Genomic DNA, 23,987 nt, shown 5'->3' with positions numbered 1-23,987 from the left:
GTTGGTGGCGGTGTTACCTCCACCAGGGACGATAAACGTCAGTTCTCATCTCGTCACCACATGACCCTGTGCACATCGCAGAGGATGGATGGAGATCCATGGATGGAGAGAGGGAGAGAGATTGTGTCCTAGGGCTAAAATTAGCAATGATTCTTCCCCCAGGGTTTTGCAAGGACATGCAGAGTACCTGCCAACACAAGTATGCACACAACAAACACACACACACACACACACACACACACACTTTTTACTCTCCTCTCTCCTTCTTTCCATCTGCTGACATGTACCTTTCGAATCTAATAACTATTTCTGCAGATGATGAAGACAATGGTTTTTCATTGCTCAGTGTGGTGATAATGGGAAAAGTAGAGCATATGAAACACGGCCTTAACCACTTAATATGTCTTTTGAAGATGAGTATGAAACATTTCATTTTACAGGGATTTTTATGCAGAGGTATCCAACCAAGTTTTGGTTACTGTTTTGTTTTCTTGTCAAAAATGTTGACTGTAGGTCTTCTGCAACAATAAATGACCTGATGTAGTTGTTGATATTGATTTTCCTTTCTCTCCATTTCTCTCCCACTCCCTCCTTTCCTGAACCCCGATCATCCCTCCTCCTATCCCTACCACCATCTTTCTCCTCATTCCACCTTCTCAGGAGATCTCAGACTACGACCTGCAGGAGTTAGTCATGAAGTCGATCGGCCGACTGACGTTGGTGCGCCAGACGTTCCCCATGCCCCAGAACACAACTCAGCGCTGTGTCAAACACAACCACAGGATTAACACCTCCCTGTGTGACCCTAAAAACCCAAAGTCTCAGCAGCTAGAGGTGAGCTGGTTTTGAGATTTGTCCGTAAGGCAAGTCAGTGATTTTCAACAACTCAAATAAAGATGCTGGTTGTAAGTGTCATAGTGTCAAGTGTCATAATAAAAGCACAGCAACTGATTCTGTAGCTTGGAGCAAGATAATTGTTGTAAAATAAAAACTAAAACTATGTTTAAAAGACATATAAGTTCACTGAAATGAAAATAAAAACTAGACTTTAGAAAAAAAGTACTGAAACAATAATATGTATTTACAAAACTCACTAAAATACAATAAGAATTTACAGGATGTGTTTGGTTTTGTCAGGTTGGTCAATTGAGCTTCTTTAATATTGCCCCTGACAAATACCTTCTATATTTTTTATCCCTTATTTTTTTATTGCAACATATACAGATAAACAGAAGCAACTGTCCACAGTCATGTAAGGCATTCAAGACTTGTGCACATTGAAACAGTGTTGGGACGTGAATCATTAACACTTGCTGATGATAGTTCCAGGTAAGAAATGTCCAAAAAGCTCCGAAGCCAGTGAATACTTGAGTTACATGAAGGTTTCCAACACTGGACTAAAATCTTCTTAGCTGTGGTTAGGCCTGCCAGACAGATTTTGTGAGTTCTGTTCATTAGGGAAAGGCGGGAATCGTGGTTTAGAAGATGTACAGCAGGATCCACTGGTAATTGCATCCATGTTAGTTTGGCAGTGGTACTTATAACCTCCCCCCAAAACCAGAAAACCCAGGACATTCTCATACAACATGTAACGACCCAACAGTTTGTTGGGTTTTTGTATCAGGAAGTGACTTCATTCATTCAGTTGCCGACCTGCTGTTGCTATCCAGCCAAAAACTTGTGTAAATACAAGTTAAAATGAAGAACAATACACTCAGTCACATAGCAGAAGAGACCTGTTTTTTGTGGAGCTGTTCCCACTGATCAGCTCCTTTTTGTTGCATTCAACACAACCCTCCCCTCCTCAGCTCCAGTAGATGATGTACGTCCCGCGTGGCTGGTGGAGGCTGCACAGTCATCAGCCATTATCGGAGGCAAGTTCTGCCGATAACGATAGTTTTTGAAATGTCCTATGGGCACTGTTTGGCTGGCTAAACCGACAAATTGGTCGATCTCTAGTTTAAAACTGCGACCATTAACAGTCATATACGACCTATTCTGTCTTTTAGGTATTTGGACGTGTCGATCTCCTCCCACCATAGGAGGTCTAACTTAGGAAATACTCCTGTTGGTCTGTCAGTGGGCAAAACCAAACAACCAATGTTGTTGAATGATATAATAATAATTCCTTTTAATTTTTAGACTAAAAGTTTGAGTGTAAATGTTCATACAGTGAGCTCAAAAGCTGCTCATTTTCGCCAAATAAAAAGCTTCAGTCAATAACATCAGCACTAGCCAAATATCCAAAGCTAGTGTAGGGAGTTGTTGCCGGCCTGGTCTTTGGCATTCTGTCTCCTTGCAGTTTAATTAGCTGGAGGGATGACCAGAAAAAAAAGAAAATTAACTCTCGTCTAAATCAAGTCTACCAAAGAGCAAGACATCATGAAATTAGGTTCAGTCATTTCTTTAACTGGAAGCGGGAAGGGACGTCCAGTGGGAATACAATCAATTGATCGCCAACTACATTATTGGGCAACTTTGCCCCCAATAAAAAACAGTTCTATAATCAGAGCAGCGCAGTGCTTCAATGTGGAGACTTGAGAAAAAAAAATTGAGCTTGGTGTTGGGTGACATCACTCGCATAAACATGACAACTCCATCATACAGTTGCTTATTTGGATGCAAGGACTCTAAACAATCTTTACATGAGCCAGAGCTCATTTCATATTCCTATCCTGCTCTGTCTGCTCAATTAGTACTGAATATGCAACACTAAACCTTGACATTCAGAGACAAAAGACAGCTTACTTTGGCGCATAGAGTGAGGGTCCGTCATGCATTCATGGGTATTGAGGTATCGTTTTTGTTTCAAAATATTTCAAAAGTCAAAGTCCCAAACTAGTTATGTATTTGAAAGCTGCTCTGGCGCCCCATTTCTGTCTTTTAAAACTGCTCCCAGTGTTTTAGTTTGACATTTCAACACGTCTTCCGATCCAAAAGCTTCCGTTTACACCAGCCTAGCTGATCTGACATTGTTACAGCTCCTGCCTGTGAGGTTGGGTTTTTTTTTATTTATTTACCTGGAACATTAATCATTTTGGGAAGAAAAGCTGGCTCACAACTGTATATGTGTTTATCTCAAACCGTGTGGTCATGGAAAACTCAGTGCCTGTTTTTTCTTCCCCACTTTCACATTTTCTTTACTTTACTAATACGTCCCCCAGGGTGGCTCTATATATGCAATTATTACCCCCTTTTTTTTGTGTGTGTGTGTGCGTCATCGCGCTGCCATCACATAGAGCGGAGGAAAGGGAACACACTCTTATTTATGTGTCAAGACAAAAATATGAAATTGAATTAATGTGCTGTTGATTTATGTGGATGCATAAGAGCCTGAGGGAACACATTTGATGAAAGTTGGAAATACATTGAAAGCAGAAACGTGGTTTTAATGTCTATGTGGATATCTCCCCTTCAAGTCTCAAGACGGTTCTGTAATCAGTGAATGGACACGTTTATTTGTTTTTTTAATCAAATGAAATATAAAAATAATATTCAAAAAATGCCCTTAAGGTTAAAAATCAGCTAAATGCATAACACATTTTTTGGAATATTTCTAAAAGGTTGATTAAAGCCTAGAGTTGGTTTGAACCTTGCCAAATAGTATGCAAAATACAGACATTATTAAGTCCTGGAGGCCCTGAAGCATTGAATAATACACGTAAATAAAGCTAGCCTTGTGCGTCCTAATATGAATCAAATGCTTTCAGAGTGTAAATAGCTGTCATCAAGGATCAAGCCCTTCCAACGATTCATTATTTGTTGGGGAGATGCCAGTTGTATGTGTTCACTCTGCTGTGGAGGGCCGAGAGTGTGCATGTGATTTCAGTCAAGGACAATGTGTTTTTTGTGTATCTGACAACGGGAGTGAGAGTAAAACACCATCGTGCATGCACAGTTAAAACATCCTGTACACATGTTCAGTTTGACATCCTATGTGTGTGTGCGTGGGTGAGTAAGTGAATAGGTGGGTGAGTGGTTGAATTTGAGAGAGAGGAAACAAGGGATGGGAGAGAAAGAGAGGAAGCAGATCAGCTCAGCGGTCAGAGAGTGGCCCAGAAGCCCAATTTCACACTGCACTGAAGCACATCAACTCAGGCTGACCACACAAACACACAAACACACACACACACACACACACACACACAATGCTCGCTTGGAGTGCAAAACCTACTGATCATTCAAGCTCCCCATAGAGCAGTAGATTGTCAGTTTAATTTTCAGAGAAAAAGCAATAGGCACAGAGACGGTGAGATGGAATGATAGACGGACGAAGACAGCAAGTGAAAGACAAAACTGTGAGAGCAGAGACACATCGAGGGGAAAGTGAGAGAAAAAGTTTCGACGTAAGATAAACTCGACACCGCAGTTTTTCTTTTGTCCTGCCTGTCTGTCAGTAAACTATCTGACAAGTAACAAGGAGCATATATTTTGTCATCTTATCATCGCTCGTGTAAATTTAATGGAAAACCTTGACATGGCCACGTTCCCACTTGGTTCCCTTACATTTTAGAAAAGCATGCTGGAAGGAGAGTGAAGGACTGAACAGGCAATACAGTGCTCAGACATAGTTGAGTGTGCTGTACGTGTACTGAATTAATCTTGTAGCCTGGAATGAAATTCAAGTGTTTGAGTCTACATCTCTGCTGTTTGAAGAAAAATCCAAAGTTTCTTATTCTTAAAGATATAAGATAGACTCACACAGAAGTAATCCCAATCATCACTTATGACCTGCTAGAAGTGTGTGGCCGTGTCTGTATTTTCTTATTCACTTCCTATTTCCTGGTTTTGTGATGTTTATGGGCGTGTACCTCAACAGCGATCAGGTGAGGTGATGGCTTTATAAAAAGGTAGCGACTAGGTGCCAGAACATAGGCATCCAGGAGACACAGCACCGAAATAAATGCGTATATAGTGAGGTGAAATGCAAAACCAGAGTGAACAGTAACCAGCAACCCTGCATAGTATACCTTATAGGAGTCCTTAACCTTTGGAGTCAGACCTTTGACTCCACTAATTAATGATGTATTGCATTTTGGCTCCATGGTAAGTGGGGGTCATTTGCAAAACACAGTATCTTGAATAGAATAATCACCTGGTGTGAATTATAAAAAAAACGTAATAACCTTGTTTACATGGATTTATTTAACGCCATGTGGCACAGGTTGTTCAGTTTAAGGCCTCTGACCACTCCTGCCCTTTTATTAATGTGACAGGACAGGAAAGGCAGACTGAAGCAGAAGAAAAATAGAACATCACACACTCAGAGAGAGAAGACGTCAAATTGGAGAACTCAGAAGGAAGAGTGGAAATGTAGGAAATGAGATGAAAGGATTGAAAGAGAGGGGAATGGCAATGAAAGGAAAATGGCCTTGAGAGGAAATTGAGGTTGGGTGTGATTGAGTGGAGTGGGTGTGGAGGGTCAATCTTGTGACCTTAACCAGAACACTGAAATTAGTTTTAAGCTTTGTAAATACTGTGTAACATCTGCTTCATAGTTTACTGTTCCACATAACCAGCGCAGGATGAAATGGCCAAAATGAACGGGAAAAAACATGTGACATACGGGAGGCTGAAGTGACTTCAAGGTTTGATTACAGGGCTTTTCATACTCTGATCATGACTTTATTTCAGTTAAGTGTCAGAAGAAAATTGAAACATAAATGTTTCTAACACTGACACTATTAATGAAGATTTAAAGGGACAGTACACCCCAAACATCAAAATTGCATATTCTTCCTATTTCCTGTGGTGCCATATATCAATTCAGATTATTTTGTTGTGAGTTAATGAGTGTTGGAGATATCAACCATAGATACGTCTGCCTTCTCTTGAATATAATGGAACTAGATGGCACTCGGCTTGGGGTGCTAAGAGCACCAAAAAATACATTTCAAAAACTCAACAGCAATGTCTCTTTCCAGAGATCATGACCCGGTTGCTCAAGATAATCCGCAGACCTTGTTGTGAGCAGTTTCATGTAGGAACTATTTTCTGTCTACCAAACTACACCTGCCAACCATAATACCGCGCAGAAGGAAGCATGCATCTACTCATGGACAAGGGCTTGTGCCCGTGACAGCACGATATGTAAACAGTAATGGCGTCCTCCTTGGTAGAGCTGTAACGTTAGCTAGCTCAGTGGTAACAGGTGAGCTAGCAGTAGATGCACTCTTCCTTCTATGTGGTGAAACAGATGAAAGGTCAAGTTCTGCAGAGAGGAAGAAGTTCGTACATGAAACAAGATCTGTGGATTATCTTGAGTAACCAGGTCATGATTTCTGGAAAGAGACATTGCTGCTGAGTTTTTCCACGTTCTTATTTATTTTATTTTTTTTGGGTGTTTTAAGCGCCGCAAGTCGAGTGTCATCTAGTCCCATTATATTTGAGAGAAGGGAGACACCTCTATGGCTATCATCTCCAATACTCGGCAGCTCACACCACAACAATCTAGACTTATAAACAGCACTACAAGTAAAAGAAAAAATATATATATTTTAGGACATTATTTAATGAATAATTTAATTATAGCTGTACATTTGCATTTGCAGCATGCTATTTGCATTGAAATGGCACTATTCAGTCTGAAATGCACTGAAATATTTTCTTTGACATTTAACCTTCTTTAACAATATAATGAAGCCATTTTACCTTCATTCTTTATTCTAAAAGTTATTAAGTTATTATTATTATCCTCTGGAGGTTATTAAATAAATCAGGTTTGGGCTGAATTGGAATGAGGCAAATATAAATGCTTTTATGGCAAAGATGCAGAGTGACCTTCATCATTAATTAGCTTATAGGTAGAAATTCTTGAATTCATATTCATATTCTAAAACTGTTAACTCTAATATGTGTGTGTATGTAAGTATATGTGTCAAAAAATGAATGTGTAGGGCCAACTTCTTTTCGATGTATGAAAGTCATTGTCATTGAGCTCACGGCTTTTGCTTCTATAGCATTGTATTGTGTATGTGTGTTAATGTGAGTAGATACGCCTCACCTGCATGTCTGATTTTGAGTGTGTGTGTGTGTGTGTGTAGAGTCATGTCTATTGTAGTCAGTGTGTTTATTATATTCTCATTAACACAGAGACAGGTGACTCGGTAAATCACATAACGATAGATCACAGACTGAATAAACTCCTCTTCTTGTATCTTATTCAGTGGTGCCAAGGACATATCAATACATTTTAATTAATCTTATCCTTAAAGCTTTTCTGCTAGGTGAGCGTGTGTCTGTAGGTATGAGTGCACACGTGTGAATTTGAACCAAAAGTGAGCAATGTTTCAGATGAAAATACCGATGTTTTGCACTGTAGGTGCAGGAAACATGCTGCATCCTGACAGACAGATAGAGAAAGGGAGGAGGGAAGCTGCAAAGCTACAGTTTTTTTCCCTTTTTGATCAAAGGGCGGATGGATATGAATGCAGGTTAAAGAAATTTAGCTTTGATAGTGTTTCACCATGACAGAGTTTGCACCATTTCTTGCTTCTTACTGCTAATATCTGCAGGTCCTTATCTGAAAACAGATCTAAACTCCAAAACTGAAGCATGTGCAATTGTATTAAAGCAACGTGAGCAAGTCCCCAGCAGTGCATCTTCAGCAAAAGCAAAATGTCTGCATTACTCTGCCATTTCCTTTCTGTCTGTATGCCTCTCTGATTTTCTCCCTGCCATGTCTGTCTCTATAGATCACCAACCGCTACATCTATGATACCGTGTTGCTTCTGGCCAACACCTTCCACAGAAAGCTGGAGGATAGGAAGTGGCACAGCATGGCCAGTCTGAGCTGCATCAGGAAGAACTCCAAACCGTGGCAGGGAGGCAAGAGCATGCTGGATACTGTCAAAAAGGTATGGGGATGCAGACAAATACACACACACTGTTCCCCTCAAGTCTTGCAGGAAGGGTTTTTCAACTACGGTAGGTATGCAAGAATGCATACTTGAATCGCTCTGGCGCACACCCACCCACACACCACACACACACACACACACACACACACACACACACACACACACACATATGCAGGCACAGAGGTAAGCCAGTGCCTGTTCCAAGAGGCAAGCTTCCTGAGTTCTATTTAGCTTTGCCATGTACCTCCAAATCTACACTATGAGATGATTTACAAAGGTCTCATCACTGAAATTATCCACGTGTGTATGGGTGCATGGTCACATATGGTGACACATGCACTTGCATATTACAATACGTTCAGAAAGCATCCTGAAAAGGTAGAGCAGCATGTTCAACAGTAGTTTTCTATCATTATAAGGTCTGTAATTCTTTACACTTTCAGCCAATCGTTACAACCTGATTTACACTGTACACTGACAGATAATTCCCTGATTTATATTTATTGTGGATAATTCAATGACCCGGAGTCACTTGACTCTAATATCAGTTTGTGGACGGTCCATCTGTTTCATCAGCCTCCTGCGGTGCTCTACCGCTGTGTAGTGCTTGTAGGTGAGTGCGTGCCAGTTTGAAAATAGCTCATAAAGACTTTGCCTCAAAAAAAAAGTTATTCCTAAAAGTATTGTAGCTATATCTGCCAAAAAAGAAGCTTTTACTCAAAGCAGAAAACATCTTTGTGTGAGTTTGGAGCTGAGGCTTGATTACTACAGTTGAAAGAACAAAAGTGTATACTCATCCCTTAACCCAACTACGACATGCAAGTTCAATTTCAGATTTCAAACTATTTTTAGATGTGTCTCAGGTGTATCTTTTAGCGGTGGGGGAAAAAACCCATTTCTGGCACTTTTCATTTAGTGAATATGTATTTGCATTTCAAGACAATGTGCTCATTACATGAAATTTTTGAGAGCAGGCACTATTGTTCCTCGGCTGAGACACTCTAGTTGAAACAGCAAGATGCAGTCACTGCTAAATTCATTTATACAATGTCATTGCTTGGTATAACTAAAACCCCCTCCAGGGATGACGAATGACATGGAGGAGGCTTTAAATAAGTCTTGCGGGGTTTTTTTTATATTGTTCTTATCACATGGAAATCCAATTTTTGTTCATTACTTCCACTGAAAGTTTCCAAGTTCCTGTCTGAGCTCAGTAGACTTCATGACCCAAGTGCTCGTGAATTCAAAGGATTGCATACCTTGAAAAAAAAGCACATGCATCAATCAGCAAGTTTTGCTCAGTTCCTCAACAGTTGACTTTTGGGAGATAGAGGATTTCATCCCGCAGCTGTGATTTTATGAATCTCTGCATTTCACCTTGAGTTTAGGCTGGGGTTTGGCAACACTTTCATCACTGTTAAATCCAATTGGATCAATGCCCTCTGTTTTGATATCAATAAAAAAACTACTCCAGGGATGGCAGTTTGACTGAATGATGAAGCCAAGTGAAATGCTAATTTAGGATTAGTGTCAGACAATAATAAATGCGGCGCAATGGCTTTCATATCTATCTCTGCATTTCACCTTGAGATCAGGCTGGGGTTTGGCAACACTTTCATCAGCCAGCCCCGGCTGTTAAACCAACCCTGATGGCTGTCTCAAAAAAAAAGCTGTGTTAAAGAGCCCTAAGCAGTAATAGAGTTGAGTTCAGCAGCCTGGCATTAGTTCCATTTTACAGTGTATCAGCAGTGTGCTTTACTTACTGTGCGTGCCTGTGTGTTTAATCAGCGTTTTGGTATGTGGGGCCATTATGGTAATGATAAATACTAATTTGCAGCTGTTGATGAGGAGCTCTATTGATGTTGTTGTTTGGTGTTCATTGACAAATTCAGAGTGGGAAATGCAGCAGGTGAAACTGCTGTTACACTGATCCCCAGAGTCTGCAGTATGTGCTGTGTTGGAGCTGCTAGTAGACTATATGTCACTACTCTGTCATTGGCTGCTGTATATATATATATACCTCTGAGTTTCACTGACTCAAGCAGTTAGGTTTAGGACTCATTTTAAAATTTTATCGATCCCTTTAAGGCACAGCAAGTCCCGTGATGTAGCCCAAGATCTCCAGGCAGTGCCTATGAGGCTGTTTCAAAGCCTGAGCTTAACTTATTATTGCTTTCTATATAAAACCAGGCTTGTTCATTTTCATCTTATCTTTAAGCAGCTTTTAAACATTAAAAAGAAAACACTGGTGGAGTCGTACTGTTTATTTATGGCTCAGGTTTTTATTCAGTCCCACGGGGCCAGTGGCATGTTCTTTGTATCAGGTGCAATTAAAAGAAAGATAATTGTTGTGAAGCTGCCAACATTAATTAACTAAATAATTAGGAAAGGCAATGAACAGTATCCGAGCAGAGTTCACCCCTGCCCAGTTTGCAAGGAAGCAAAATAGCAAGTGACGTGCATTTTATTGAGGGTGAGGGTGTGTGTGTGTGTGTGTGGTTGACCCAGGGGAATAAAATAATTGAATATGGTAACAGCATACCGATGTGTCAATGAATGATTAACCAAATGGCGCATTAACATCCTTTATGAACTATATCATGAATGATATGATACATCCCTTCTTTCTATACACATCAACACCTACACACACCTCAGACGAGGGCTGTCACGGAGAGGGAATTTCCTCTGCAGTGATTAAAGGTGTCTCAATAGTACAGTATGTGGTATTACTGCCATTTTTTGTTGATATTTACTAACCCTTCATAAATAAGCTTTATTGTTAGGCTATTGTTAGATATATTTTTGCTTTTTAAATAGCAAAGATGACAAATAAAATGCCTGTTAAATGCAGAACAAGTGTTTTTTTCAGCTGAGACGCTTTGGTAGCGTTTTGTTGCTATGATACAAAATATCTGTGAAATTAAAAATGTCGATATGAAGAGGAGTGCTTGCTCTGGATGAAGGGGAGGCTGAAGCACGAAGGGAGAGAGGACGGACTTGCTAGTCTACGTGGGTTCAGTATTTATTCCTACTCCGTTCAGAGATGTGACAGTTGGTCTTTGTGGTCTAGGCTATCATCCCGCCCCTCCTCCATTGTGATTGGACGGTTTGGAAAAAAGTGACGGTGATGAGCAGCTGCAGGGCTTTACCCAAAGTAGGGCTGGGCGATTTAACGACTATGTATCTGTATTTGTCTTTAAGTTTTCAAGCAAAATATACATTTAGACACCATTTATATTGATATATCGGTCAAGTTGTGTTACATAACGCATACCAGTGTGCATCACTCCTCTCTCACACTCTCTGCACAGCTCCGCCTCACTCACTCAGTCACTCACAAGTTCTCCTGTTAATTAGTCTGCAGTGTGACATCAGTCTATATGTTGCACGTGCTACGCTAAATCAGTCTATGAGATGACAACACAGATGTTTCATAAACAAGACATTTATTGCGCAGACAAAGTGTTTCTCACTCCTTCCTTCCCTCAGCTCCTCTGTTGATGCTCTGTGCATAAATAAGATTAAAAGCCTAAATAAATAAAATATTTGAATCATTTTCCAGCACGAGCTGCATCTGAAAGGCCATGGAAAACTACTTTTTAACTCCCCCCACAAAGATTTTTAATCGTTCCCAACTACAATGGATTTAGGTCTATTGATACTTTTATACGCCTTATAGTTTTGCATCCTGTGTTGCAAACCTTTAAACCTCTGTAGCTCCAGTGCTGTGTGTAAAGAGTTAACGTACAGCCCTGCTTTTTATTTTATATAATTTTTCATTTACATGTTGTGCAGCTGTATATTTTCAAACAAGGAAAAATCCCTGTCTTTGCATTTTATTTCGATCACAGTCTATTTTTATAAAAGTGCTTGTGACATCTCAAATGTGGCTTTGACTTGCAACTGAAAACACGTCGCCCGTAGCGTAGAAAATATCGTGATCTATATTGTTTATCGCCAGTCAGCCTGAAAATACCAAGATTTTTGTCCATAACACCCAGCCCTAACCCAAAGTTGAATTTTCAGCTTTTGGCAACCAGAAAAAAAAACTACAAACGTGCAGAGCTCAGCACGAAATACAAGCTCAGTACCTCATCATGTTGCCGGCATTTGTAGCAGAGTGTAGATGTGTCACTCCCATGATAAAAACAACATGAACATAGCTTTTGTGAAGGTTGCCTGGCATCCCCTGTAGTTGGCTTGTCAATAGCATGGTATTGCATTATGGCACAAACCTACACTCAGATGCATGTGTGTGTTTGAATGGATATAATGTGACAGGTGAGGATAAGATGCAAGTAAATCCTATGAAGAAGTGTAATCACATGAGATGGCGGCGTGGGTGTCTATGCAAGTGTTCATGTGATTAGGCATTGACACCTTTTGCGCATGTACATTCATGCTTGCATCATAACCCAAACCACATGAATGGCACAATCCGTGTTTCATACACACAGCAGCAAGCACATACACACACCTACAGACGCACACAGAGCATGAATCATATAAAGGAGTATAACACCTCTCCTCCCCTGAAGCATGCACAGTGTCACTTTCACTGACAGGTCACACTACCGGGAGGCAAGGCAAAGGTTGGGGACTGACACCACACGTGTATTTGTGTGTGTGTGTGTGTGTGTGTGTGTGTGTGTGTGTGTGTGTGTGTGGTTGTGAGTTAATCTACCTCTCCACACAGGACATTTTACGCCCCTAGTGCAAAGTCCAAACACAGTATTCTTTCATCAGCCTTATTACACACACCTCTGCGTGCTGTGGACTGCTTAGTTTTTAAAAACGTTGCAACAAATCAAAAGTAGAATTTTCCGCCAAGGGCAAAATGTACTCCATAAATCTTTCCTGTCTTGGATACGCAAATAGTATGCACACATGAATCACACACACACAGAATCACACATATTTTATTCTGTTACAACAAAAAACATTTTCCCATTCAGTACCTGCTCTTACTGATGAGATATAATCATTTCATTAGGGACGGCCTGATGATTCATGTCTCTGCTTCACTGTGAGCAGTTATCATATCTGATCTTTTGCGAGGATAAAAAACTAAATTCAATGTCAAATTTCACAGGGAGAATTATTGATGAGGTCTATTACAGCCAAAAGAATATTGCACCATTGATGAGAACTGACAGGATTAAAGTGATAAAGATCATGACAACAATAAAGGCTGTGATTATCACAATTCAGTGATCAGTTTTACCAAGCAACAGTTGTCGTGAAATAAATCTGAAGTCAAATGAAAACATAAAATTTTGTCCCCACAGTTCGGAGTGAGCGGCCTCACCAGTTTCCTGGAGTTCACCGACAATGGCACCAACCCCAACATCTTCTTTGAAATCCTGGGGACAAATTACGGAGAAGACAGGGGACGAGGAGTCAGCAGGGTAAGTAGTTAAAACAGAGCCCCTGTGTGTGGTGCACCACTGTGGATGAGGGGGGAATCATTTCTGCTCTAACGCGTGGACTGGATTTACATAATTCCTGGATTTGCCAGGAAATTCCTCTGCACCTGCTCTCCACATTATTTTCATCTCATATTTATTCAGGCATCTCTCTCCTTGTGGCTGTCACCCCTGTGTAGCAGAATACAGCCCTGCTACCTCTCTGTATTTACTTCTAGATTTTACTGGATTTTTTTTTTTTTTTTTTTCTTAAATATAAATGTGGCAGAGCAGACGTGAAGAAGCAGCAGTTAAGGTGCACCTTTACATTTTTATCTCTTTGAATTTACAACGCTCGTCTTTATCCTCCTGTGTCTGTGTGCATGTTCTTTTTTAATATTGTTCCTGTGCATCACTAAGATGCTGCATCAGCCCAGCGACTCACCTCCCCTTCAGTAAAGCCTGGTGTTAATTGGATTAATTAGAAGCATTTTCAAGTGGTATTTGGTAACGACACATGCATAATGGATTTTGACAGGCCTCCTGAAAGACATCCCTTCCCCTCACAGGCGCGCACACATAATACTGTTTGTTCTTTGACTGAGTGTGTGTGAGCATACGTGCGTACATGTGTGTGCATGTGTGTGTTAATGGCTGTGTGTACGCTTGGGCGTTGTAAAAGGTCCAGTGTGTAGGATTTAGGAGCAGTGATATTTATGAGTTATCACCTGAAATTCACTCATTCACTGCTCCCTATTCACTATATAAGGAGTTCCATGTAGAGCACTACATAATGAGCTCATTTGCAATATGAAAAAACACTTCTGGAAACTAGTCAGGTTATTTTCCCAGCGTCATTAATTACGTCATTGCCGTCGCACAATTAAAACATGGCATATCAACGTCGGCTGGTGAACCATCCATAACAAATTCTGACGTGCATATACAGTATGTGATAAAAAACGTGAAATTATACCGAGCCTATTTTCCCCAAATGAAAAACATCACAAAGTACTTTGTGGTCGTTTGTGTTGTGTTGTGAGATGTGCTGCTCCGCTCACATTAAACACTGGCAGACAGACAAGAGGAGAGAGCGCAGCATGATTGCTACGTGTCCCACTAATGAAAGTAATTTTCCATTTAACCTGTTAGCTAGCATCATTAGCCCTACTCTGTACAGTAACTGCGAGGTGTTGTGTTTTCTTACCTTAGAATGAGTCATTTGTATAAACATACGGAGCGGGTCTTCTCCCACAGAGTTCTTAAAGTTGTTCTACAGTAGCCCTGAATGGACAAACCAAACACTGGCGCTAGATAGGGCTATTTGCATTTTCACAATGGCCACCACACTTCTCTTACACACATAGTACATGGGAGAAGTTTCAGTTCTGCATCCTCACCGCTAGATGCCACTTAATCCTACACACTGGACCTTTAAGGTATCACAGTATACCAGATTATTAAGAAATACAGAAGGTATGATTTTCAGTAGCATCAAAAATACAGACGCCCCTTCTTCTATTAAACTGATATGGAGATGCTGTATTGAGGTAATGTGTTGTAGTGCACTGCACGTGCCATCAGAGGTCAGTCTCTACTGGTGGAACGGGCAGCTGAGCTGAGAAAGATGGTGACTAAGATGGCGGGTATTACGTCACAGGACTAGTAAACATGGCCAGAAATGTCCAAAAGAGACAGCGTGTAGATTGAGCATATTTTTTTTGAGCAAGTTTTTTTTCCACTACACCATAGTTAGTGATACTTGGAACAATGGAAAGACAAGGGTTTTTTTTTGTTTCTGTTGAGTTTGAATTATTTTTTATGACAAGTTACCGAGGCAGTTAAACTAGCTTTAGTTCGGTGAAAGAGAGAAACTTGAATTCAGAAAGTGTACCACTATGTTTTCCTGTTTAATAAGGAAAATAGACATGAGAATATTTCCTTTCTTGATATTTGAGCTTGTGGAATGAAGCAAACTTTTGCATTCAGTTTTTCCTCTTACACAAACACTGTCACATATCTTATACTCTGGTGAAAAGTCAGGAGGGTATGAAGATATGAAAAAATAGATCCCAAGCTTAGCTCTAAGAGCCACTTAAACACATATTAATATTTGGTAATAATATCTGTGTTATTATATATAGGTTCTGACGATTTTATGTTTACACAACAGTTTCTGTATATTCTGAATAGTGTGTGATAGTGGACTATACTGAGTTTATGTTTATATTTACTTTATTTATGTGTTGGAATACAGGCACAAGTTGTTTACACCAGGTGTGGTGTGATAAGGCAGTGTAGTGCGTATGGCAGTAGAAGACTGTGGACAAAAAGCTATGTGAAGTTTGTGTTGATTTGGATCGTAACACGTATTTGATCGTGTTATGCAGTGTTTAAGTAGGTAATACGTCAGAAAATATAGAAATAGGACATCAAGTTGGTAGTGGACCATATAAGCTATAATTTTTGAAGGACCTGGCCTGCTGTTTTTTTTGTTTGTCTTGTTTTTGTATTCTCACTCAACTTGTTCCCTGCCTCATGTGAATACCGTGGTCAAAACCGAGACACCTCAAAAGCTAAGTGGCCTAGGAACTGTGGTATGTTGAGACAGCCACTACAGTAGCTGTGTTCATGTGCAGGCATGGGGTGCATATGAGTCTGGCAGTCTGCTATTTTTTATGAAAATATATTCAGTGACTCTTAAGGACAGCTGATTTCTATGTTTATGTTGTAAGGCTCAGCAGAACATTGAATACGGATCATAATATACTACACTGCATGTATGCTTGGATAAGCATTTTTTTAACACTCCTGATGCTCTGGGATCAGAAAAAACCCCGCTGATGTCACAGTCCACTCAATTTTAGTGGATTATGCATGTAGGTGTGAAAACAGCAGGGTTAACATACGACACCCAGACTTGCAATGTTTAATCCCTCGTAAGATTCCATTGGCCAGAGGGATATTACACACACACACACACACACACACACACACAGTGTCTGTCCTCCATACCGGAGGGATCTCTTTTCAGATAGCAGTTGAGATAGGGAGCTGTGATTATGGATAATGTGGTGAGACACCAACATAACGCAGCACGCCATCACAGACAAAATTAATCTTTAAAGCACAGCATAATTACATTTAGGCACAATTCCCTAATCAGAGAGCATAATTACTTCTGAGGGAATTAAGGCACTTGTTATACAGTATTCCTGCCACAGTCTCCCTTAATATGCTGAACATTTGTTGGTCTGTCATTGGGATTCAATTAAATTCAAACATGGAATCAAATGACTGAAGAGAGGCTAATATTCCTCTCAGAGTGCCTGCATATTAACTTTCTCTTGTAGCTGAATCGTGCCTTTCTGAATGATGTAGCCCTCTAAAATGGTGTTCATACAGACCATCTAACCTGTAATAAAAGCATGGCAGATATATGTCAGGCTGGAGAAAAGGTTAGTGAAAATGGCTCTGACCACCCCATCATCAAGAAGGAAAGCCAATGAAAGCCCAACCCGACCCAGTGTGTGTACAAATGTAAAAGCTAAAAGGAAATTGAAACCCCGGGATAGCAGCAGTGGAAATAAAATGGCAACATCTCATGTCGTCCAAGTGTTCTATCACCGGCGTTCCCATGTTCACATTTGTAACTGTGAGGGTGATGCGTGTGCTAAGTACAATATCAATATCAATTCAGACCCATTTCATTTTTGCGATGGACAAGGACAAGAACTGCTATGTATGTTAAAGTATTTCATCTCTTCTCTTCTGCATGTCAAGACAGGTAAAAGGTGAATAAAGTCATTAATGTAAATTGATTATTATGAAAAGCAACCCCGTCTCTCTCACCCCAGGTTAACGTCTTGCCTTATTTAATGATGGCATGAGTGACAGTACTTAATTCTCTGCTTAAGTGAAGGTGGCTTTATATTATAATGTATACAGATATCATGGTCCACTAGGTTGTGGTGCTTATTATAATTATAATAAATATTGCAGGGACACATCCCCCCCATGTAGTGTGTGCCTCATGTAGGCCTTTGCTGCATTTCATTCCCTCTGTCCCCTTTCTTCATATCTTTAGCTATACTATCAAATGATAGTGATAGCGAGTGAAAAAGAGAAAATATCCCGTGAGCAGCAGTTCTCTGGGTAGAAATGTCTTGTTGATGCCAGAGGTCAGAGGAGAATGGCCAGACTGGTTCAAGATGATAGAAAGGCAACCAACAACACGTCGAACCTTGAAGCAGATGGGCTACAGCAGCAGAAGACCACACCAGGTGCCACTCCTGTCAGCTAACAACAGGAAACTGAGGCTACAATTCACACAGGCTCACCAAAACTGGACAATAGAAGATTGGAAAAATGTTGCCTGGTCTGATGAGTCTGGATTCCTGCTGCCACATTCAGATGGTAGGGTCAGAATTTGGTGTAAACAACATGAAAGCATGGATCCATCCTGCCTTGTATCAACGGTTCAGGCTGGTGGTGGTGGTGTGATGGTGTGGGGGATATTTTCTTGGCTCACTTTGGGCCCCTTAGTACCAACTGAGCATGGTTTAAACACCACAGCCTACCTGAGTATTGTTGCTGACCGTGTCCATCCCTTTATGACCACAGTGTACCCATCTTCTGATGGCTACTTCCAGCAGGATAACGCACCATGTCACAAAGCTCAGATCATCTCAAACTGGTTTCTTGAACCTGGCGATGAGTTCACTGTACTCCAATGGCCTCCACAGTCACCAGATCTCAATCCAGTAGAGCACCTTTGGGATATGTTGCAGCCAACAAATCTGCAGTCAATCTGTGTGATGCTATCATGTCTATATGGACCAAAATCTCTGAGGAATGTTTCCAGCACCTTGTTGAATCTATGCCACCAAGAATTAAGGCAATTCTGAAGGCAACCTCTTGCATCCAGGTCCAACGTGGTACTAGCAAGGTGAACCTACTAAAGTGGCCAGTTAATGTATGTAGACAGTAGTAGCTTTCATTTATTGCATAGGTATTGGTATAGTGTACTTGCTTGATAAATAGTTTGATAGGAAATGAGTTTTCATATTTAGAACTTATTTTGTGGGGGTAGGGGATCAACGTTGTCATAGCCATGTTGACTCCATAGCTACAGCCATACTTCCTCTGAACATATACTTGGAAGTAACGTAATACCTATATGACATCATGAAAAAAATGTAACTTGAGCAGTCATTTTAGATTGTCAATATTTTCATACAGTGTACTGCTACTTTGGTAAATAGAACTGATTTTGATGTGAATGTTCTTTTCAGTGCAGCTTTTTGTCTCAATCAAAACAGAGGAAAGCAAAATCTCAGTAGGACCGGCGTAAACTGAGCTCATGAATAACACTCTTATTCAGCGGTACCTGTGCACATCTGCCAACATACTGACTAAATTAAAACGTATTTGCCGAGGCCTGGTGTATCGCGGAAACAGTAAATTAGATTAACTACAGCAATACTTTGTGAATCAGCTTGCAATCACAGTTAGCAACATTAAGTAATCAGCAGCAGCAATAACTTTAATTTAATAACATGGTTGGAAGCTGGGGCGCTGGTGATGTATTCCATGTTGCAGTGCAGTGTTTTTTTTTTAAATAGCAGCCACTGGTCAGGGAAGCTGTCAGAAAGAGCCAAATGATTTCCTCAAATCAAGTTTGACATTTTACAAATGTTAATAATGGCAGAGGAACATCCGCCATCAAAAGACAGGACATGCAGCGTCTTTTTTTTCCCCACTTTCCATTTGATAGATTGTGGAGCAGCTGCATTTCAATCAAACACAGAAAGGGGTTAATCGTTTTAGCAGCCACTATATTAGCTTTGTCATACATTTCCTTGCAGGAATTCTCTTGGAAATATCCGTTCATTTAAGTGTCCTGTTCAGTGTTACAACATTTTAACGTTAGCATGTATTTAACAATTCCCCACGGTCACGTTAGAAGTCTCATCTGCTAAATATTTGATCCTTAGCATTTGCAAACCGTCCTTTGAGCAACCTCTGTTCTAATATTTAGCCTTTACCCTGTGGTAATTTTGTGTGCTAACAGTTGGGGACACCGACAGTGACCTTGTCTAGGAGAAACATGTCTAACTCTTGAACCAAATTAAATTAACATCGGTTATTTTTTTGAATAAATTATAGATAATTTCTCTGTCTCTGCCTCTCTCTGCCCGCACCATGTGCATTAACTTTCATACCATATTCAGTCAAATGTATTTCTCTTGTACGCGAGTACTTTCAGGACACTGATGTGTGTTATGTAAAATATGGATAATGGATGTAACCCTGTGTATTTTATATAGGAGAGCCATTCAATGTGTGCAGTAAACACTCTGAATTATGGACCACAGGCCCTGAAGAGCCTACCCACATTGCAACCACTGGTATATTAAGATATAAAGTGAGCGTCTGCCTGATCAAGCCATTAACATTATGTGTACTCTCTTAATTATGGTATTAAGTCTACATTCTGTTGAGGATACCACTTAACCTGATCTTCTTTCCAGTCCTCCCTCTCTGCTCTGTGTCCTCCGTCTGTCTCACTAATGACAGACACAAAGATCAGCTTATTTTTTGTTACCTTAAAGCTACTCTTACCTTTCTTGCATTTCACACAGCACTTAGAAAAAATTTGAACATCCACAACCCCCACCTCCCTCCAAAGTCCCATCCCCCTCCTCCTGCAACTCCACCTCCCTCCAAAGGCCTACTCCCCCCTCCTCCATTACATCCTCATTATGTCTATAGCCCCTTTTACACTGCCAGATTTTCCGCGAATGTTGGGCTGGTTTGCCGACAAGCTGCAAGCGTTTAGACACACAGAGCCGGATTGGCGAGTTGATCCGAGATGCCCAATTTTCCGCCTTGTAGGGTAGTCATATTGGCTGAATCCTTTTAGTTTAAACAGACCGAGGCAGCCTTCCGCAACGGGAGGGGCTGTTGATGACTTGTGGGAGCAGCTGCTGATGACGCCGCATGTGCGAGCCACAGGCGGTGGATAAACAGGAAACAGCTGATAGCAGGAGCAGCTAGTAGCAAGAGGGAAACACAAACCTGACAGACACTGTAAAGATGAGCAACTGGGGAGACAAGGAATTGCGTGCCCTCCTTGCCCTCGCAAACAAAGCGGCCATTAACTGTCAGATGACGGGAATGGTGAAGAACGGGCCGTCTTACGAGAGAATTGCCGAAGGACTGACCAGCCGCGGCTTTCCTCCCATGTCACTGTTTACGTCACACGCTGAGCTACATGTTTTGTTACTTGCTCACGCCCTCCGGTGCCCTGAAAAGGCGCATTCTGTATAAACAAAAGTAGGTAGGCAGCATTTTGCTGCACTCCCCGATTTTGTTTTTATACTGCCAATGCTGAAAGAAGACTGATTGCACTTTCCTGCAAATTTGCACAACTCCTATCTAAAAAGGGCTTATGATAGACATAGGCGTTGGCAAGGTAACGTTAGATACACGGAAGAGGAGAGCGAGTGTAACGCGCCAAGAGAAGAGTAGAGTATAGTATAGTATATAGAGAAGATAACGTTAATGTTTCAGAGGCTATGCTACAGTAGGCTAACGTTAGCCATTAGCAACCGGATGCTGTGTTGTCATATATAACGTTATTATGTTATATTAGAAGCAAACTAAACATAACGTTACCTGACCTGCACAGTCAAACGCAACCCCGGAGTTTTGAAACTTACCCGGGGTCAGTGATGGCTAATGAGTTTTATAATAAAACGTAAACGCTAACGTTAGATAGTACTGGTGACTGGCAACAAACAAGGAAGATAATACAGAGGCTCAGGCTACAGTAGGCTAACCGTTAGCAACTGGATGCTGTGTTGTCATATAACGTTATAGCCTATGTTACATTTAAGGCAAACTAAAAATACCTGTCCAGCAGAAACTCTGTGACCATCTCGTCCCTTTTTAGCTCAACGCAATGATTGGTCGGAGTTTTCTTTGAACCATATAAGAATGGCACAATTATGAGTTTTTATCTCTGGTGGAATTCACTTACATTTTAGTGTGCCATCAGCTTATTAATAGCATTTTAACCTCAACAAAGAAAAGTGTAAAATTTCCAGAAAGCTAAGTGTTGCTTTAATTAAGTTATTCTTCTCAGGACCTCCTTTTCTCCCCCACTCCCTTCCCTCTTCATCTTTTCTTCTATTTTCCCTCCCTTATCATGTCTGCCATTTTATGAATCCCCCCAATCTGCTTACACCTTTTCCAGTCCTCAATCCTTTCTCATGACATTTATCCCCATCATGCCTCTCACATATGCATACAGTTGTCTAGTGATAATGATAATGGCAGACGTGTCAGATCGGCATTATTATTAATGTGACACTGTGGCAGAATTGGCTTTCCGCTCCATTACCTCCAGTGGCTATACATGGGAGCCTATACTTCTCTATATATATACATCTACAGGCACGCCAGGCTCCACTGCTCTCTTATATAGAGGCAACAAGTCTGCCATGTGTAATTGCTTTGTTAGCTATCTGCGACATCTAAAATGACTTCAGAGAGGAAAAATGGCACCAGATTTATACTTTAGAACCAGCACAATAAAAAAAATGGGGTTGTGGCTAAGCGGGGAGAAGAGGGAGGATAAGGAGGGGGTGGTGATGAGTGAATGGAGAAAGACTGATACATGGCTAGATTAAGGACCGGGTGAAGAAGAGAAAGGTAAAATGAAACAGAGAGAAGAGCTAGAGAGACATCTAGAAAGGAGATAGATGACCTAATCCTTATAGATCCTGTACAAGAGATAGAAACGGCGGCACAGGTCATAATAGAGTCACGATCATTACACTCTTATGCTCTCACACATGCTCGTGCTCTCTTTTCTCTCTCTCACATCAGCACATATTCTCCGTCTTTTGAGAGAGAGGCCGAAATATTCTCCCTCTTTACGCGAATCAATGGCCTGCAGACTGCAGCGTTCTTAAATTGAGGTCACCTTCAATTATTGTCTCCGGTCTGATCTGACATACGTATGTGTTGAATTACGCTAAGTGACTGCAGGGAGTCACGTGACCTTGAACCCTGCCTCACAGTCTTGTCATCATGCAAGAAACATTTCTTTCATTACATGTTTTGAGCCAATGAAGGACTTTTTTTTTTTTTTTTAACGCAGTGGCTTAATGCACCCACTAACTCAAACACACATATCTGCAGTTCACTTGGGAATGCATGCAAGTCAATGCACACATACACATTTGCATACATCTTCTGGCATGTTTGGAAATGCTGAGAAAACCCCTTTGGCTTTGCATGACAATTAATGTCAGCCTGCATGACTGTCAGTGTGTAACATAGAGAAACACTGGATTTCCTCTTCTCTCAGCTAAGCAAATACACATACATGCAGAGAGAATGTGCTATTACTCATTTCAGCTGAGTTCCAAACAGAGTTAATTATTCTTTCTTTGATAAGGCTAAGCCACAGTGACACACGAAGCTGTGATATTCCTTTTCTCATAAAATGTAACAGAGAATTGATATCCTGTGTCCACAGACATGTATTAACCTATGGATCAGGATGCAAAATTTCAATCAGGCTTCTCTGTAGTTTGTCTCCTCCTTGCAAGAACAGTAGTGCATTTTTGTGAGTGCCTGTCCCAGAACAAGGAGATAAATCTTTTATTTAACTTGTTCCAGCTCTATTGAATTTACAGTATGCAACTGCCCTTTTTTTAATATCTTTTCATTTTTTATGGTTAGCGTCACGGAGGGATATGAGTTTTATTTTTAAAGAGCTTTTCTTTGACGTTGTAGTCTCAGGGGGAAATCTGCATGTCTGAACAAACTGTGAAGAGATGCATTTAACGGATGGCCTTGCATGTTATGTTTTTGGGGCTTTTTGGAGAGAACATCAGGTCTTACTCTGGCAGACACATGGTAACAACCTCCTGCTGTTTTTTTAATCCCCTCTCAAACATTCACCTGTTATTGGCTCACAAACTAATATCCTGTTGCTGGTCTCTATCAGATGTTACTGTACTTTCATCTGCTCACAGTGCAGGAGTGCACCAAGAGCCCTTTTTCCATGCACATGTGCTGGCTTGGCTTGACTCGGTTTGACTGGGTGTGACAGTTCAGCCCAGCAGAGATTTGCATCTCTATACAGTAGGGCTACTCGCTTAAAGGTGTATCTTTATCTGATGACATGCTTGTGTTGAGTTGATGACGTTTAAAAGCGCCCTCTTTCTAGCTGTTTATGATGTTTGTTGGTAGCCAGCTACTGATATCATGGATTTTGCTCGGCCTCTACCACTTATTGCTTGAAAAATGTAGACGGGATTACAAAATGGATCCAGACAAGGAGGAGAAAGCTACCATTTGATGCCGAATAGACCCTTACTGAGTCCGCTGCAACCCACTCAGAGGCAGTTGGGTGCACTTTGACCCAACTCCAGTAATGGTCCATCTCGGGCACAACTCGGCACATTTAAACTGGTGATGGAAACATAAATCTATGCAGCATTTGTTGATTTAGCTTGGCCAAAAGGGCCGATGGAAAAGCCTCACAGGATTCCAGATGTCAGCTGTCGATATCATTTCTTGGCTTGGCCATTGCAAAGCCTACATTTGCTAATTAGCACTGAACAGACAATGAAGCTGAGGCTGATGGGAAAGTATTAGTGTTTTAGATTTTACACCAGAGTTCTCAACAAATTAGATGTTA

At 40.9% G+C, this 23,987-nt stretch overlaps 1 protein-coding gene across 4 annotated transcripts in view; it reads left to right on the top strand.

Annotated features, from left to right (window-relative positions):
* grid2 (glutamate receptor, ionotropic, delta 2) overlaps positions 1-23,987 on the top strand; it is a 723,252-nt gene that overhangs the window by 491,965 nt on the left and 207,300 nt on the right. For all 4 annotated transcript variants that reach the window (XR_013492025.1, XM_078170661.1, XM_078170662.1 and 1 more), the window contains exons 6-8: positions 661-834; positions 7,695-7,856; positions 13,151-13,270. Coding sequence is in view for 3 of the 4 variants with exons in the window: in XM_078170661.1 (XP_078026787.1) it covers positions 661-834; positions 7,695-7,856; positions 13,151-13,270 (456 nt within the window). In the remaining variant the exon portion in view is untranslated. The remainder of the gene's footprint in view (positions 1-660; positions 835-7,694; positions 7,857-13,150; positions 13,271-23,987) is intronic.

This window comes from Epinephelus lanceolatus, chromosome 9, assembly GCF_041903045.1.
Source record: "Epinephelus lanceolatus isolate andai-2023 chromosome 9, ASM4190304v1, whole genome shotgun sequence".
NCBI classification, from domain to species: Eukaryota; Metazoa; Chordata; class Actinopteri; order Perciformes; family Serranidae; genus Epinephelus; species Epinephelus lanceolatus.
This window is presented reverse-complemented; position numbering and strand designations above follow the sequence as displayed.